This window comes from Zalophus californianus, chromosome 9, assembly GCF_009762305.2.
Source record: "Zalophus californianus isolate mZalCal1 chromosome 9, mZalCal1.pri.v2, whole genome shotgun sequence".
Classification (NCBI taxonomy): Eukaryota; Metazoa; Chordata; class Mammalia; order Carnivora; family Otariidae; genus Zalophus; species Zalophus californianus.
The window spans coordinates 90,890,521-90,908,869 of record NC_045603.1 but is presented as its reverse complement, the minus strand read 5'-3'; the positions used below and the strand labels follow the sequence as shown (position 1 = coordinate 90,908,869).

Genomic DNA, 18,349 nt, shown 5'->3' with positions numbered 1-18,349 from the left:
TCTATACCTCTTTCAGTAATGTATTTTCTTAATTCTTATAGCCTCCAAACATTTTATAGTATCTGATAAGAAATTTTCTTCTTCTTTTTCTTCTTCCTCTCTTTTCTCTTATTTTTCTACTCCTTTGTCTCCTTTTCTTCTTCTTCTTCTTCTTCTTCTTCTTCTTCTTCTTCTTCTTCTTCTTCTTCTTCTTCTTCTTCTTCTTCTTCTTCTTCTTCCTCTTCTCTTTTTCCTTCCTCCTCTTTCTTCACCTTAAGTACTTCGTCTATTCTCAGTCCTATAATTCTCCATAAAAATGTAGAACAAACTTTTCAAGTTCCACACAAAAACAACCAAAATGAAGACAAGAGCAGAGAAGACCCAAGAGAAATGAATATTTATGTCCGCAAAAAGATTTGTGCAAGAATATTCAAAGCATTTTTTCATAAATAGTCAAAGCAACCCAAAAGCTTATCAACAAGAAAATGAAAAAACCTTTCAAGATACATTCATAAAATGGAATTTACTACTAACCACTCTAAAAGGGTGAACTGCTGATGCACAAACAAAATAGGTGAAACTCAAAAAATTATTTGGAACAAAAGTAGACAGATAAAAAAACCATATACTTAATAATTCATTTATATTTTGGCAGAAATCAAAACAGTGGTTGTCACTAGGAGAAAGGTGAAGTATTAAACTGCAAAGGAGCACTGGGTGTTATAGGCAAACAATGAATCATGGAACACTACATCAAAAACTAATGATGTAATTGAATGGTGATTAACATAACATAATAAAATAAAATTTAAAAAAATTAGTGGGGTGTTGGAGATGTTTTATATAATGATTAGAAGAGTGGGTCATGAGTGTCAAAACTTATTACATCATATCCTTAAAATCTGAGCATTTTGTTTGTAAATTACTCATTAATAAAAAACACAATCTACTTCTAAGTAAATTAATGGGTCCAAATATCATAATGAAAATTACAAATTATTTTGAACTTAATGATAATATCACAACTTGTGAGGCACATCTAAATTAGAGAGAAAATCATAATATAGAAAAATATACTAGAAAATTAAAAAGCAGTAACTGAATATTGCATAAGTTTTCAAATGAGTTATTTCTTCATATTATCCCTTTCTAAAACAAAATTTGGGCATCAAGAACAATTAATTTTAATATATTTGCCTTTATTCATTTTAAGCATAGTCCATTTTACATAAGGTTGGCTCTTTTATTAGTCCTCTCAAAAAAAAAAAATCAACTTACATCTTGTTAAGCCATGCTGTTTTTGTATGACTTTTATACATCTTTTGAATAACTTTTTAGTTTGTGTTTGCTTGTTTATCTGTTACAATCTTCTTAAACTTTCCTTGGTATCATTTTATTTTATGTTTACTAAACTTCAAAGCTGCACATGTTTCCACTGATTTTTTAAAGTTTGTGTAACACCAAAATTCAGACCAGCAAATTTTAAGACATTTGTTATTTTCTACAGTTCAGTGAATAGATGCAAGTTTCATGAACGATTCATGGAAAGTCTGGCATTTAGTTATTGATCTCTTGGCATTTCTAAATATGTCTTTTTCACTGAGTGCAAGTAATGACATTTAGAATTTTTTTTCTGGGTTGATTTGCATTCTCTGTAGCAGAAATTTCCTATATTAGTGATTTCTAAACTCTATTGCCTAGAAGCATGAGGCTTCTGACTATTTCTTCGCAGTTTGGGGGCTTTTTCCGGGCCTGGCATGTGCTGAAGATTTTCTTTTTTACATCTGTAAGTAGACAACTGTTCTTCATGTTCATATGGATCTTTACTTTTAGTTTACATTCCAGTACCATTTTGTGACTCAGTAACAGGAGGTAATTTCATGCTTTATGAAGAACTTTGAATGGTTTTGGATCATTGTTTTTAAGAAATGGAAATGCGGATTGTTTAGTCACTACTGTTACAGGTATTTTGTAAAGTAATAATTCAGTATAAACTCAATTATTTTTGAGAGATTGAGCATTTTTTATTAACATATAATGTATTATTTGTTTCAGGGGTACAGGTCTGTGATTCATCAGTCTTGTACAATTCACAGCGCTCACCATAGCACATACCCTCCCCAATGTCCATCACCCAGCCACCCCATCCCTCCCACCCCCCACCACTCCAGCAACCCTCAGTTTGTTTCCTGAGATTAAGAGTCTCTTATGGTTTGTTTCCCTCTCTGGTTTCGTCTTGTTTCATTTTTCCCTCCCTTCCCCTATGATCCTCTGTCTTATTTCTCAAATTCCTCATATCAGTGAGATCATATGATACTTGTCTTTCTCTGAGTGACTTACTTTGCTTAGCATAATACCCTCTAGTTCCATCCACGTCGTTGCAAATGGCAAGATTTCATTTTTTTAGTATCAACTCAATTTTGTTACCATTTTAAAGTTCAGAGGGACATGTTATCAATGCGAATGAATCACTTTTCACTGAATTATGGTTAATATGTTCATTGAGTTTGTGAGACCCTGGAAGTCTAGAAATTGTCTGGAATATAATTCTAACATCTAGAATTTATCTAGAATAAATCTTCTGCGGCTTTTTTTTTTATGTTGAACTTACAGTTATCATCAAAAAATGACTATAAATAACATGGTGGTTTTTTTATTTAAGCAAATGAAAATGACAAGGATTCTTGACATCAAGGAGAAGCCCATTTATTTATTTACTTACTTAAGAGAGAGAGAGCAGGAGGAGGGGCGGAGGAAGAGGGAGAGAGAGAGAAGCAGACTCCCCACTGACCGCAGATTCCCCATGCGGGGCTCGATCCCAGGACCCTGAGATCATGACCTGAGCCAAAATCGAGCCACCCCGGTGCCCCAAGGAGAGGCCCATGTATGTAGTTTAGGACCAGGAGCCCGACAGTAGTTGATATGGATCTTGGAGACCTACAAGAAAGAGTAGCCTCAAGAGTCAAGCAGTGAGATTCCCAGGACATTTTTCAGCTCTTCAAGGTCATTGCCAAAGGACCCATGACTGCAGTATTTAATTGGCTTCTCAAACTCAAAGTAATTTTATGCATTTGACTTTATAAAATCTTTGGATGTACCAGTAGTGGGATTTTTCTACATCGTTTTTTGTAACAGTTTCTGAACATGAAATTCTGCTGATATTGCTGTGGTTGTAAAACAGAGGGGATGCATATATATTTGATTTTTGCATATCTATTTTCAACTCTCTAAAAATAACAATATTCACACTTGCTTTCTGCTAGAAAATCCAAATGTGAGTTTTTCAAAACATAAGGAGTAGGAAAATAATTAAAAGTAACAATGTTTATAGTCACAGGATCTAGCCAAAAATACTTGATACATAGTAGACACTTAGTAAATACCTATTGAATAAAAGAATAGATGAGTGAAGTATTTTGTCTAATTAAGAATTAGGTATTCATAAAATAGATACTAGGCCAAAGAAGAATGGAAATACAATTGGCAAAATGTTTAATAAAACATATACGCACTTAAAAAAATTTACTTTGGTGTTTATCTCTATGTACATATTCAGATTGCTCCATTAAGTTAGATTATGATATTTATTTTATCAACTGCTTATATTGTCACATAGCTATTGAAGAGAAGCTCTCCACAAACTTATGTACAGGAGGTCAATTTGTCTTCATCTTGATGGAGAGGGAGAAGGAGGACTTCCTCTTTTTTTTTAAAATTTTTTTAAAGATTTTATTTATTTATTTGAGAGAGAGAGAGAGAATGAGAGATAGAGAGCATGAGAGGGAAGAGGGTCAGAGGGAGAAGCAGACTCCCCGCTGAGCAGGGAGCCCGATGTGGGACTCGATCCCGGGACTCCAGGATCATGACCTGAGCCGAAGGCAGTCGCTTAACCAACTGAGCCACCCAGGTGCCCCGGAGGACTTCCTCTTCATCTGTTTCTAGACAGCCTACTGTTGGATCCTGCCAAGCCAGAAGATGAAAACCCAACATTCTCAGTCCTTGGATTTCTTCTCTTCTGTATGTGCCCTCTCCCTTGGTGATCTCAGATGGTTTCAAAGTTTTAAATACCATTTTATATATAGAAGAGCCTTAAATGTACTACTTTAGTCCAGACCTAACCCCTCACTTGTAGAATGATTTGTTTAATTCCTATTCAAGATGTCTAATAAATATTCAAATTAACAAGTCTAAAACTGAACTCCTCATCTTCCCTCAAAACCCACACCATTTCAGTCTTCTCTCTTCCAAACATTGGCAAAGTGCCATTTTTCTGTGCTGGCCAAAAGTCTGGGTGTCATCCCAGATTCCTCTCTTTTTCTCCTTCTATCTAATTCATATCTAATTCCTGAGCACCTCTAGCTGTCCCTGCCCACAAAAACCTATGTACCCTCAGGATTTCTTAACATCTCTACCATATATTATTTCTTACCAGCATTATCTAATAAATCTTCCAACCGGTCTTCTAACCCTGCTTCCATGAGCAGATGTTCAACACAGAGACCAAGTGTACATGTAAGTTAGATAACACCACTCCTCTGCACAAGCCTCTGAACTGGTTTCCTACCTCTCAGGTTAAAAGCCAAAGTCCTTAGAATGATCTTTGCAGTCCTACGCAAACTTCCCCCAACGTCCCCATACTCCTCTACTGCTGATGTTTCCACACATGCTCCAAGTCAGGCACACTGGTCCCCTGGCTACTCCTTGTGCATGTCAGAAATATCACTATTTCAGGGCCTTTCCAGGTTTTGTTCCTATTCCAAGCACTAAAGCACAGCTTGACACATAGTAAGTGCACAATAGGTATTTGTCAAATAATTTAATGAATTACAATTTAAGATCCATGTTAATTTGTTTTAGCAAAAGGACAGATTTTTAAATTGCTGTAGTACCAGAAAGTAAGAATGTGCTCAAAGATCAGCAGGTTCTTATAAAAATGACCCAGAAATAATGTTGAAGGGGCTCATATAATTTAAATTACAACATTTCGAACTTCAAAAAAACTAATTATCATAATTAATAATAACATATTAAGTGGAAAAAAATCTAGAAGATCTTTAGATGATGAGGTTTAGATATAACACAAAAAGCATGGCCCATGAAAGAAAAAAACTTGTTAAGTTAGACTTTATTCAAATTAAAAACTGCTCTGTGAGACACACTGTTAGGAGAATGAAAAGATAAGCCACAGACTGGGAAAGAATAATTGCAAAACACATGTTTTATAAAGGACTTGTTTCCAAACTATACAAGGAATTCTTAAAATTCAACAATAAGAAGGCAAATCACCCAACTAAAAATGGGGCCAAAGATTTTAACAGATACTTCACTAACGAAGATATATGGATGGCAAATAAGCGTATGGAAGGATGATCGACAACATATATTATTAGAGAATTGCAAATTAAAACTACAATGATACCACTACAGACCAACTACAAAGGCCAAAATCCAAAACACTGACTCACAAGGATGTGGAGCAACAGGAACACTCATTCACTGCAGGTGGGAATGTAAAATGGTGCAGCCGCTTTTAACATACAATCCGGCAATCATGCTCATAGGTATTTATCCAACTGGGCTGAAAATTCGCGTCCATACAAAGACCTTCACATGAATGTTTAGAGCAGCTTTATTTGTCATTGACAAGAAGCAGTCAAGATGTCTTTCAATAGTGAATGGGTAAATAAACTGTGGTGTCTCTACAGAACGCAAGAATCTTTAGTGATAAAAAGAAATGAGTTATCAAACCACAAAATGACATGGAGGAAACTTAGACGCATGTTACTAAGTGAAAGAAGCCCATCTGAAAGGGCACGTACCGTATGCTTCCAACTATGTTACATTCTGGCAAAAGCAAAGCTCTCCATGTAAAGGATCCCTGGTTGCCAGGGGTTTGGGTAAAATGGGAGGAGTGAAGAGGTGGAGAGCAGGGGAATTTTAGGGCAGTGAAGCTCTTCTATATAATACTGTACAGTGAATACAAGACACGCATTTGTGAAAACCCGTACAACTTCACAGCACCGAGAGTGAATCTTAACGAAAGCTATAGATTTCAGTTAAGAATGATGTATCAGTGTTGGTTCGTTAATTGTAACAAATGTACCGCACTAATGCTAGATATTAACAATAGGGAGGCGCGGATGGGTGGGATATCTGGGGACCTCTCAGTATTACCTGCTCAATTTTTCTGGTAACCTAAAACTGCTCTTAAAAAATAAGTCTAGCGATTAAAAATAGTCATTTGCTCATATGATATGACTGAGGAAACGTCAAGAGACTAGCAGGTGTTGACTAAGAACTCATGGTTGTTTAGTGAGAAACCTGGGCCTAAAAACTTGGTATTTTGGTTTTACAGCCCTGGCAACCATACCCAAGTTACTTGGGCAGGCACATTTTATTTATTTATTTATTTATTTATTTATTGCCTATCAAAGAGCCAATTCCCCATCCCTGCCCTTCTTTCTTCACCCTTGTTAAGAGAAGTTTAATTTTGTTCAGGAGCTCTGGAAGCAGGGGGATGGGGTTGGACTATGGGCATGCAGAGCATCAAGTTCCAGGCAACATGAGCTAAATGTGTAGCAAGGGAGGGGAGAGGAAACGGACAAACAAAATGAGTGACAGTGTGAAGATAATGAGCAGGTATAAGACAACTTGAAACCTTAACCAAGCAAGTAGGAGTGTGAGGCAGAAACTGGAGAGTTTCTCTTGGTGCCCATATGTGGCCAGAGCATTATCTATGGCATAGCTTTTAGGTGAGTAGCAAGTTAAGAGCTCAGAGAAGGTTTGAGCTTGTCCTATCTTCACAGATCTTTTTTCCCCCCTGTATTTACTTGCTTCCTTTCCCGATCTAGATTTCAACAACTACTACTTTAACTATGCTTTTACTAGAATATTTAATCCCTTGATCTTTCCCTTTTCCCAATCCACCTCACTAAAAACTGTACTCAGACCAGTTTTCCTGAAGGATCCACTTCGAATTATGTCGCTCCTCTGTTTCAAACGCTTCAATAGCCCCAGATTCCTTAACCTGGCCTCTGATGATCTCCTGGTCTACATACACCTTTCCAATTTTTAGATCATGGTCTAGAGTGGAATTTTATCACAATCCTACTATCCTAGAAGTATTTGGAAGTTGGTGTTCTCTCTCTCATTCTCTCTCTCTCTCTCTCTCTCCAGATGTCCAGGGATCAAGACTCCTTCCATCTTAGGTTCCTCTATTCTCTAGGTCCTTAGAATACTCTAAGGATGAGAAAAAGAGAGTGAAGTTTGTACATGAAGGTTTTTACAGACCAGGCCTGAAGGTGCACATGCTTCTGCCACATTTCATGGGCCATAACTCAGACTTATCTCAACACTTAACCGTAAGAGAAACTGGGAAATGGAGTGTAACCCTGTGTTCCCAGGAAGAAGAGATAGACGTGGGAATTGGTGAGCAAAGGACTTGCTGCCTGCCAATCTTATCACCTCATTTCCCTTAACTGTACTCATATTTCAGAGCACACACTAGGCTCTCCAGGTCCCTGGATTGTTATCTGTGTAAATTATCTCTCCCTTCCTTGAGTGCTTTTGCATTTGTCTCTATCTTTGCCTCTACTTAATACATTTTATCTTTTTTTAAAAAAGATTTTATTTATTTGTCAGAGACAGAGAGAGAGCACAAGCAGGGGGAGTGGCAGACAGAGGGGAAAAGCAGGTTCCCCGCTGAGCAAGGAGCCTAACGCGGGACTCAATCCCAAAACTCTGGGATTATGACCTGAGCCGAAGGCAGATGCTTAACGATTGAGCCACCCAGGTGCCCTACTACATTTTATCTTGTTTGTAGTTCTTTTAGTATACTGCTCCCAGAAGTCAACAGCTGTATCTTAACTGTGCCCAGCACGGCAAGAGTTGAAATGTATATGCTTGCTGAGTGACTTAATGAATAATCCATATAAACCTCTCAGCTGACAGGAGACAAAAGGGAGAAGAATTAAGTAACTCTATAAGCTTGATTCCGAGATTTTATCATGAGATAATTTGGGAAAGCCAATTACATAATCGTCAAACAGAACTTGTACTAAATTGCTGTTGTTGTTAATCACTTTGAAATGCTCTTAAAAATGTTGATGCTTACATATATAAACACAAAGTAATATTGTCTTTTTAAAAAACTATTTTTTTATGGGACAGAATGCCTTGATCTTAATTCTTGCCTGGAATATTTTTATTTGTTTTTTTTAAATTAAAAAATACAGTAAAATTTGTCCTTTTTAGGGTACATTTTGATGGGTTTTGACAAAAGCACAAGTCATGTGACTGCCAACAAAATCAAGTTTTAGAACATTTTCATCCCCCCAAAGTTCCCTTGTGTCCCTTTTTAGTCAGCCCTAGCAGCCCTTCTGGCTCTTGGAAACCATTGATCATTTTCTCCCCCTATAGTTGTGCCATTTCTAAAATGACAAATAAAGGACATCATACAGTATGTGGCTCTTTGAGTCTTTCTTTGCACTTAACATAATGCATTTGCAATTCATTCATGTTGTTGCATGTATCAGTAATTCATTCATTTCTATTCCTGAGAAATATTGTATTGGGTATATAGAGCATAGTTTGTTTATCCACTCAAGCGTTGAAGGATTGCCTGAATTGTGAGTAAAATTCTTATCCTAATGAAAATTATTTGCCCTTTTACATTCCTCTCTTTGATCACTAACCAGTCGTAGGTACCGCACAAGGTTCTCCATGGGAATTCGTGTACAAATAATGCTGTTACCTTGCTGCCCCCTATTTGTCATTTCCTTAAAAAAGCGGAAGTGACCTGGAATAGACTTTCCCATCTTGAACAATGAAACCAAAATGTTAACATAAATATTTCATATTTTAACTTTTGATAGTATAATTCTCATTAGCAATTATGCTACTTTATTCATTCAAGCAATAGTTCCTGAGTACCTACTTTATTCCTGGAACTGACTTAAGTGCTTGCTTTAAGAAAATGGCAAGAAAATACTTGACATAATTCCCGTGCTTGCAGAGTTTACATTCTAATGAAAGAGATATTCATTAAGTAAATGGTGATAAAAATTAAAATAGAATATCAACAATAGAAATACTAGATAAGCTATGACACTTTAAACAATGGGATTAGGCTGAGGAAGTGAAGTTTGAACAGAGATCAGATTAAAGAGAGGAGAACATTCCAGAAACAGAGAACAGACACATGTCTCCATGTTGGGAGGGAACATGGTATGCATGAATTTTAGAAGTTCAGAGAGCAAAGGAAATGAAGGTGTGACAAGAGACTTGAGATGCAGATAAGGGATAAATGGCCTTATGGGCCATGCTAGGGAATTTATCACTGTCCTAGATGTATTTGGAAGTCACTGGTTGTATTTATGTAAGAGAGTCAGAGTGATCAATTTTACATTTCAAAAACTGGTTCCAACTGGCTACGGATGGACATATTTTTCTGTTATGCTTCAAGGTGAAGTGGAAAGAGTTACAGAGGCCAAAGGTAGACTCTTGCAATTAACAAAGTATTGCAATAATTCAGGCAAGAGATAACAGTAATTTGAACTAAGATGAAGATGGTTGGATAGAGAGAAGTGAACTGACATGAGAAGTATTTCAGAAGTAAAATGACAAGACACGGAATCAAACTGGACATGGTGCATTTGGAGAAGGGAGGGAGACATCAAGGCTGACTCTTTGGTCTCTGGCTTGTGTGGATGGTTTGGTATTGGTATCATCTATGGAAATAGAAAATTCTGAGGTAAATATAGGAGTTCAGTTTCAGACTTTTTGAGTTTGGGGTGTTTTAAACGTTCAAAAGGAGTTTGAAACATGAAGTTAGCTGTATGGGTCTGCATGAGTCAAAAGAGCATTCTATGTGACCCTGTGGCTCATCTGCATGGGTGAGAATTGAAGACATGACCATAGTTTCAATTAGCTAGCACAAGAATATAGAGGAAAATAGAAGACTTTAGGAGTACGCATTGAAAATTGCAACATTAAGTGGACAAGAAGGGGAGAATGACCCAGCAAGGGAGATTTCTAAAGAACACCCATTGATATCGAGGAAAACCCAGGGATGTGCAGCGTTATGGAAAGTCGGAGATGGGAATGTTTCAGGAAGTGGAGAGAAACCAACATAGTATATGCTTCTAAGAGATTCCTATTGACCTTAGTGACAGCAGTGTTGGTGAAATGATGAGAGTAGAAGCTAAACCAAAGTGGTCTGAAAAGTAAGTAGGTAGTGAAAATAAATGGAGGCAGAAAGCATGCACAGCACTTGGGAAAATATTCCCGTGAAGGGGCAGTGGTGGGGGGTGAAAGGTGAGGAGAAAGAAAAGGTAGCAACTGACAGCATGAATATTTCAGTGAAGGTTTTCTTCCCTTCGATTGTAAAGATGTGAACATAGTTAAAAAGCCAAGGGGTGGAATATATTAATGGGAAGAGGTTAAAAACAAGAGACAGGGAAGGCTGGAAGAAACGGACTCTAGAAAATAGGTAGTAGAATTATCCTTAGATGGTTATTGAGAGAGAGCTCCTTGTTTTTAACAAGAAAGTTGAGGGCTTATGTTTACTGTCAGGGAAGATGAAAAAGTTGTCACCTGATGGCCAGTATTTCCTCTGTAAGGTAGAAGGTGAAGCCAAAGCACCGAAAGGATCTGTAGGGTAGAGGAAGGGAAGATTGAGCTGAGTAGAAAATGTTGGAAATGATCGTTGTTTGTGTAAGACAGTGAGTTAACGGAGAACCGCCATAGGCTTGACATATATTGATCCCTGATTGGATTTCATTAAAATCATCCTTTGTCTTTTTCTGTATGTTCAACGCTTACCCTTATCATTTCTCAGCATTATCAGATTGCCAAACAAAACAGATGGAATCTGTACATTCAACTCCCTTTCCCAAATTGCTCCTCTTGCAATACTCATGCAGGCATACCTAGAAATATACAGCTTCACAATTATCCCTTTTCGTCGTGTCCCATTATGAAGAGGATATTCTTCCCTTGGATATTAGAATTTTCCTCACAACATTTATGCCTTCCTCAGAATTTTTCTTCTAGATCCTTCTGCCAAGACAGATAATGACACCAATCCATTAGTGGCGTCCCCTACCCTTCTTTGAACTATGGTCATCTTTACCCCTTCTCTCACTGTTAGTTTGAGAATATTATTAAAGTTGTAATTTTTAGTATAAAAATTGATTTGGTGTGATTGATGTAAAGTATAATTGTCAAGGCAATATTATTGTGCCTTTTGGTAAAATCCTTAGCAGTTAAGGCAGTGCGTTTTCAAAATGTGTGATTAATGTTTTCATAGTCTCTACACAGCACCTGAAGTCATTATGAGCAAATCTACCATAATGATATATTCGCAACCACTTTTCAAGTGACACACATGTAGACATTATGTATGATGCACTCATACATGTGTACTGCAACACAATAAATGTTGCACTGCATCTTTAATTTGAAGGGAGAAAGGAAGGGAAGCAAAGATCAGTAGACACCACTTTCACTTAACAAATAATGTCATGCTTTATCTGTAAAATAATTCAAATTTTAGCCATGCTTTTTTGCCAAGCTAAAGTGAATCCTCCCGTGCAGGATCTTCATGCTTTAAATTATAACTAGTCAAGAAACCTACTCTAAAGGAAAATTAAGTGAAAAGATAATAACAATGTCTGGGAAGCTCAGAAAGCAAATATTATAAAAGTTTATTAGCTAATGCATCACATGTAAACAAAATGTAGGATAAAACTGCATAACTTATGGCTGCTTAGTATTTCCTATTTTTTTCATTTCTAGGGGAATTAAAGGAAATGTTAACGCACATTAATCCTAGAATATAATTGAAAGAAGGAATGGTATCTAAAAATGACAATCTGCCTTTTTAATTTAGGATCCCTCATTCTATAGCCTGCAGTTTGTGTCCAGTGATAAATATCTGTTCTTGTTTCCATATATTTTCTTAATTCCTTTGAGCAGATGATCTTGTATAACACAATATTCTTCCTTGATTTTTCTTAAAACCATGCAAGAGTCAAGTAAAAGAAAAATGCCTGAATAGGAGCTACTTGAGAAGGAAAAAAGGCCATGAGAAAAAATTCTCCATATAGAAGCAAAAATGGCCTTCTGTGGTGAGTTTCACAGTTTTTCCAAAAGTAATAAGTCTTGGCAGTTGGAACATGCTATTCACCTAAGGGCTGTCAAACATTCTCACTTTGAAAGACAGAATTTATGAATTGTCAACATGTCTTTGAGGCGAGAAACCAGTGTTCATCAAGAGAAAAACTAAAATAAATGCTCAAATAAATTGAAAAGCAGAATGTTGCCTGACCACCCGATCCTAAGCGCATATTACACATAATCTCCGGTTCCCATGTTATAACAATGGCCATATGTGTATTATGGATGACAAACTGCATGGCTATTACTGTGCTTTTCAAGCAGAACATAGTCTAGAGATCAATGGCTTGAGTTTGTTGTTGTTTTTTTTTTTTCTGCATTCTATATAAAGTAAACTATTTGTCATTGAGCAACTCCCATAAATACAACTCTAATACCAAAACTGCTGACAGCCTTGTAGGTGATTTCAGTAGTGGAAGCCAGGACTGAACACGGTGAACTGCATTAGAGTTGGTCCCTGGAGAGCAGAATTGAACTTCGTTGGCAAGAGCCCTGTAAGAGTTCCATTTGACTCCTCATTAAACCTCTCCTAGGCATTACAGCTCTTTTCTGTGGCTGCTACTACTTCTCTTTCCATACAAGAGGTAGATGTGAACACAGAGGCATTGGTACATTTTCACGTGTTTAGGAAAAGATGGCCTTTCTTAACAAAAACCGAGCCTCTTGCAGATTTTTACAAAGATCTTCCAGTTTCTTGTTCATTAGTGGCGTTATTATTACTTCCCAAAGCAGTAGAGAGCTCTATTTCAATTTGTGCAAATTCATTTTTTAACGCCTGCAGATTCTGTATTGTCCATTTATCTTTTCTCCAGGGAAAGCAGCAGTAGGGGTAAAATAATTGGTGATAATAATCTCTGTCTTCTTTACCTCACAGTATTGTCGGGATAATGAAATCAGAACAAACATTTTGAAAGGATTGGTGAAACACAGATTACTATTTGTACTGTACATTGCCCATGACCATTCTTGCTGTTTTTTAGTCCTTGAAAATAGCTTAAGATTTACCATACTTTGGACGTATCCCACTGGAAAACTAGTCGATAGTTAAAAGAGGCACAGGGCGTGCCCTATGGATTGAAAACCCCACGCTGCTGATGATCTGGCTTTCACATTCTTCTTGCGAGCCTCTTCTAGGAAGATTCCCAAGACTGTTACTGTTTTAAGTGCAATAAAAACAAATGAAACTCCTTTTTTGTTTTGTTTTTTTTTCAGCAGCAGCTAAGTAAAATACTTTTCTCTGGAGAGAAAATCTGTGGTTATGAAATGATACTGTCAGTCTTCAGGCCATCTAATCACGGTGTTACTTAATGGAATATTAATAATGCTAATCACAAATACTTTAATGGGGAATGTTTTACTTGTTACTCTTCACTGTTATTTCCCCAGAAGTGGTCCATATGTACCCATGTGTGAGGGCATTAGAGGCTAAGCAAATTGTGGTATAAGTGATGAGGAAAAAATAAAAAGACAATATAGCAAATAGGATTATATAAAAATGTACATCACTATGAAAGTTCTTTTTGCATTTACAGGATGACTGTATGATCAGTAGAATTGCTTTCTATTGCCCTACATACATCAACGAAGCCTATATCCATGTATCTATACACACACATATATGTACACACACATATAAAGATCTTATATATATAAGCAAACCACAACATGGACCCTTTAAAATCAAACTCGTTTCAAAAGAGGAGTCATTAGCAACTTGTGAGTATGATTTTGCCACTGGTCTAAATATATCTTTAGTTCTAGACATTAAATCACTTCAGTGTCACTTTCAAGAGTGTGTGGGAATAGAATGTTGCTTTCAGGAGCTTCAAACTAAAAGGAAAACTATCAAAACAAAACCCCTGTAAGTTCAGTCCCAAAGATAAAATTTTCAGGTAGCCCATGAGTCTGACTCAGAGGGAGGGAAAAGCAGCTAATATTTTCCCAAAAGAAAGAAAAGGTCCAGGCCAAAAAAGAGAGGGCATAAAGGCGCTAAAAGGGAGCACATGAGGGGAAAGAACATGACAACAAAAGATGCTTCTAAAGGAAGACACCAAAGACAGTATTTTCACATAAATTCAGACCATTATTTTTTATTTATGTCTATGAGCATTTAGTACACATACATACACATGTAAATATATTCAATCTAAACCTTTCTTAGACACACATATACATACCAACCAAGTGATTCCTGTTTGGTCATTTTGTTATCTAGCCAAAGGTTGAGTAAACATAGCCCCAGGTCCTTTTTCATGCCACTACTCCCTAACTGTGGGTCTGAGACAAACTCCTGTATTCATAACCAAGGTCACCTTGCCTGTCTCCTGGTGCCCAAACATGTCTCAAAGACAAATAGGAAGTTCCATTATTGGCAAGGTGCAGCAAGGGTCATTTACATAATAATGAGTGATTTATATTTATTTTTTTAAAGATTTTATTTATTTATTTGACAGAGAGAGAGAGCACAAGCAGGGGGAACTGCAGACAGAGGGAGAGGGAGAAGCAGGCTCCCCATTGAGCAGAAAGCCCGATGTCGGGATGTGGGGATCCATCCCACCACCCTGGGATCATGACCTGAGCAGAAGGTAGATGCTTAATCCACTGAGTCACCCAGGCGCCCCACAGTGATTCATATTTAAATAGAGTACCCCATAGTTTATTTTGACAGACATCTTCCTAAAGCTACACATAACAACCAAAGGGACATAAATAGTTTGAAAATACACAGCTAGGAATTAGTTGCCTGAACTTCTAAAAAGTCACGGATTAGTTACTCAGGAATAATTCACTTGTTAAAAAGCATATGGGTGAAGGGGGTCAAAAGTTAGAAATTTTCAGTTACAAAGGAAATAAGTCAAGGGGATGCAATATACAGGATAGTGACTGTAGTTAATATTGTATATTTGAAAGTTGCTAAAAGAGTAGATCTAAGTTCCCATCACAAGAAAAACGTTGTAACTATGTGTGATGAGGGATGTTAACTAGCCTTGTTTTGGTGATCATTTCACAATACATACAAATATTGAATCATTATGTTGTATACCTGAAGCTAATATAATGCTATATGTCAATTATATCTCAACAAAAAGATAGTTCAGGACGGTCCTATTTAACCTTCACCTAGCTTTCTCCAAAGGTAGCATTTTATATAATTATAGTATGTATCAAAACTGGGAAACTGACAGGGCGCCTGGGTGGCTCAGTTGGTTAAGCGACTGCCTTTGGCTCAGGTTATGATCCTGTAGTCACGGGATCGAGTCCCACATGGGGCTCCCCGCTTAGCAGGGGGTCTGCTTCTCCCTCTGACCCTCTTCCCTCTCATGCTCTCTGTCTCATTCTCTCTCTCTCAAATAAATAAATAAAAATCTTTAAAAAAAAACTGGGAAACTGACAATGGTAGCTTCACACACCTTATTCAAATTTCACCAGTTTTTCTTTCAAGATTTTATTTCTTTCTTTGAGATAGAGAGTGAGAGTGAGAGAGAGAGCATCAGTGGGAGGAAGGGGCAGAGGGAGAGGGAGAAGCAGCTCTCCAGTGAGCAAGGAGCCTGGCCCACGCCTGCATCCCGGGATCCTGGGATCATAACCTGAGCCGAAGGCAGACACAACTGACTGAGCCACCCAGGCGCCGCCAAATTTCACCAGTTTTATAGACATTTGTACGTGTGGGCTCTGGCGCACGTGAACCGCTCCTGCGTTTCTATGCAGTTTTATCACGTAGGCAGATTTGGTGTAACCACCACCACCAAGATAGGGAACTGTTTCATCACCACAGAGTCCTACTATTACCTCTCTTTAATTATATACCTTGTCCCCGCCCCCGCCCCCGCCCCATCCATTGCTGGTGAGAATGTAAAATAGTATAACCACTCTGGAAAGGCTCAACAGTTTCTTTAATAATTACACATTTTTTAAAGTATGTTTATAAATATATGTACTATATTGTGATCCCCCCTCCTCGACTTCTACATTCTGCTTCAGGCAACTTGACAGACTTTGGTGTCAAAAGACAGCCCTTGAAATTAATAAGAGCTGATTTCAAATGGAAAGTGTATATAATTGTACTATTTCCTCCCGGTAGGAGTGGGATGGAGAGAATGGAATCCTACCCATCAAACACACATGCATGCACCACGCACTCCATCACTACAATCACAACCACCAGTTCCCTCCAAGTGTTTCTGTACTTTTATAACAGCAACTGAGAGCAGATGTAGGAAGATTGAGAAGAGACTGGGATCCGGTTCCCCAAGTTGCTCAAGAGGAGTCATTGAAACGCCCCGCACAACTCCTGAGTCCCAGAGACAGTGGAAAGGGTCGGGGCGGAGCCTGGAGTGGGGGCTGTCCAGCGATAAGAGGCGGCAGGCGGACCCTGGTGGGAGGGCTGGGAGGCTGCTGTCACTTTTATGAGTCCGCGGCGCACGGTGAGAATCTCCTGCGGCCGGAGGACCGCGGCAGGCTGGGCGCAGGGCATCCGCCTCTCGCTCACCACTCGGACCCCGCTTCTCCACCGGCAGCCTCGGTGGCGGCGGCCGCAGAGCCTCGCCCACTCCAATCCCCACCCTCTCTCTCCATCCTTAGCTGTTAAAGAACGGCAGCGCCTGGCACGTTCCGGGAGGACCCCCGGAGCAGAAGAGGAAAGGGAGCAGGCGCAAGGAGACTGGAAAGGCAGCATGCGCCCCCCGGGAGCAGCCTCGGCGCCCACGTTCTGAGGCGGGAGGCTCAGTTCGCCATTGTGAGCCGCCGCCGGGGGAGTTCGCACGAGCCGCGGTCCCCCCGGGTCCCTTCGGCACCGTGATGGGGCACCTGCCCACGAGACCGCGCGGCGGCCGCCGTTTCCTGTCTCTGTTCTGGTTCTTTGTGCTGCTCAAGGTAGGGGAGCGTCCCCCCCCCTCCCCTCACTCCCGGGCGGTCCTGCCCGCGTCCGCGCTCCGACGCCCGGGCTCTGCCGTGGGGGAGCGGCGCGCTCCGGGGCGCGATGGCCCGGCGGCGGCTGGAAGCGCCCGCTGTGCAGCCTGGGTCCAAGCTTTGTTGTCCTTGCGTGTGCGTGTTCCCGGAGGTTTTGAGGGATGGGGTGGAAGAACAGGGAAGTTTTCTCTCTCCAGCTTTCACCCTTTGTGCTCTTTTACCACAGCTGGTATCCGCATCAAAGGTGGGCTTGTTAATTAGTGTTTCACTAGGCAAAATGAGGTCACTTTTCCTTCTGGTCACTACTGCACCCCAATGTTGGTCAACCTTACCGCTCTCTCCCCAACGGTGTGTACGGCTGCTTTGTCTTAATTTACTTTCTCCTGGAATTATACACCTGGGGCTGAGCTCCCTGTCCTCAAAAAGACTGCCGGGGTGGTCGTGAGCATGGTTTTCTTTGAATAAAGAGTGTCAGCTTGAGCCTGGAGAGGACTCTTCTCCCCAAGTCTTCATCTTCAACCTGATAATTCCTTTCACAAAGTCTTTAGACTTTCCCCCGCCGTATTTACAAAGGCTGGTACCTCTAAATTTAAATGACAGAAAAAAATCTATAAAATTAACTTTTTTGAGTTTTCTTTGGATTATGCTACTTTAGGCTGTTATTTTTGAGAAAAATGAAAGGGAAGGGGCTGCTTTTTTTTAAATCCTAGTTTGACAACTATACTGCAGATAAAATCTTTAAAACAAATTTCAGCTAGATGTTTGCTTGGAAAGTAGTGTGAAGTTGTGAGGTAATTGTCTACCGCCTGTGTCTTCAGTGTGTCTAGTTTTGTCGTAGTCCTCCCTTTCCTGGCAAAGTAGTGTGTCGACAGGTGACTGGGAGCTATCCTTTCAGCACCACCGTGCTACCTACGTTAGAAATGGACGAAACATTAATGGATGCAAATGTTTCCTTACCAAAGCGTCCCTTTTTGCTTACATGCATCATTAATTATGAATGCTTGACAAGGAGGTAGTGTAACAGGACCAATGGATTGGGAACAGCATCAATTTTAAATATTCCATATTTTTATTTATCTTAATGGAAAATAGGAAAAATAGTTTCAAAGAGAAAGAGCAACAGAATGAATAAATAAAATTCTAAATTATATTTACTATGTTTTTACATTTTTCTTAAGTTGCTAATAATAATTTTATTTAAAATCTGGTCAATAACAAGCTTGGTCATGTGTTTTCATTATAGGAGATTGCTCTTTTAGCACACACCATAATTATATTAGACTTA

At 38.9% G+C, this 18,349-nt stretch overlaps 1 protein-coding gene across 2 annotated transcripts in view; it reads left to right on the top strand.

The window, feature by feature from the left end:
* Positions 1–16,568: 16,568 nt before the first annotated feature.
* The window catches only part of PTPRO (protein tyrosine phosphatase receptor type O), a 239,175-nt gene continuing 237,394 nt past the window's right edge, over positions 16,569–18,349 (top strand). Inside the window, exon 1 of one of the 2 annotated variants that reach the window (XM_027594901.2) lies at positions 16,569–17,028. In XM_027594901.2, the coding sequence (XP_027450702.1) occupies positions 16,954–17,028 (75 nt within the window). In that variant the 5' untranslated portion in view covers positions 16,569–16,953. The remainder of the gene's footprint in view (positions 17,029–18,349) is intronic. The other variant, XM_027594902.2, reaches the window with a different exon arrangement.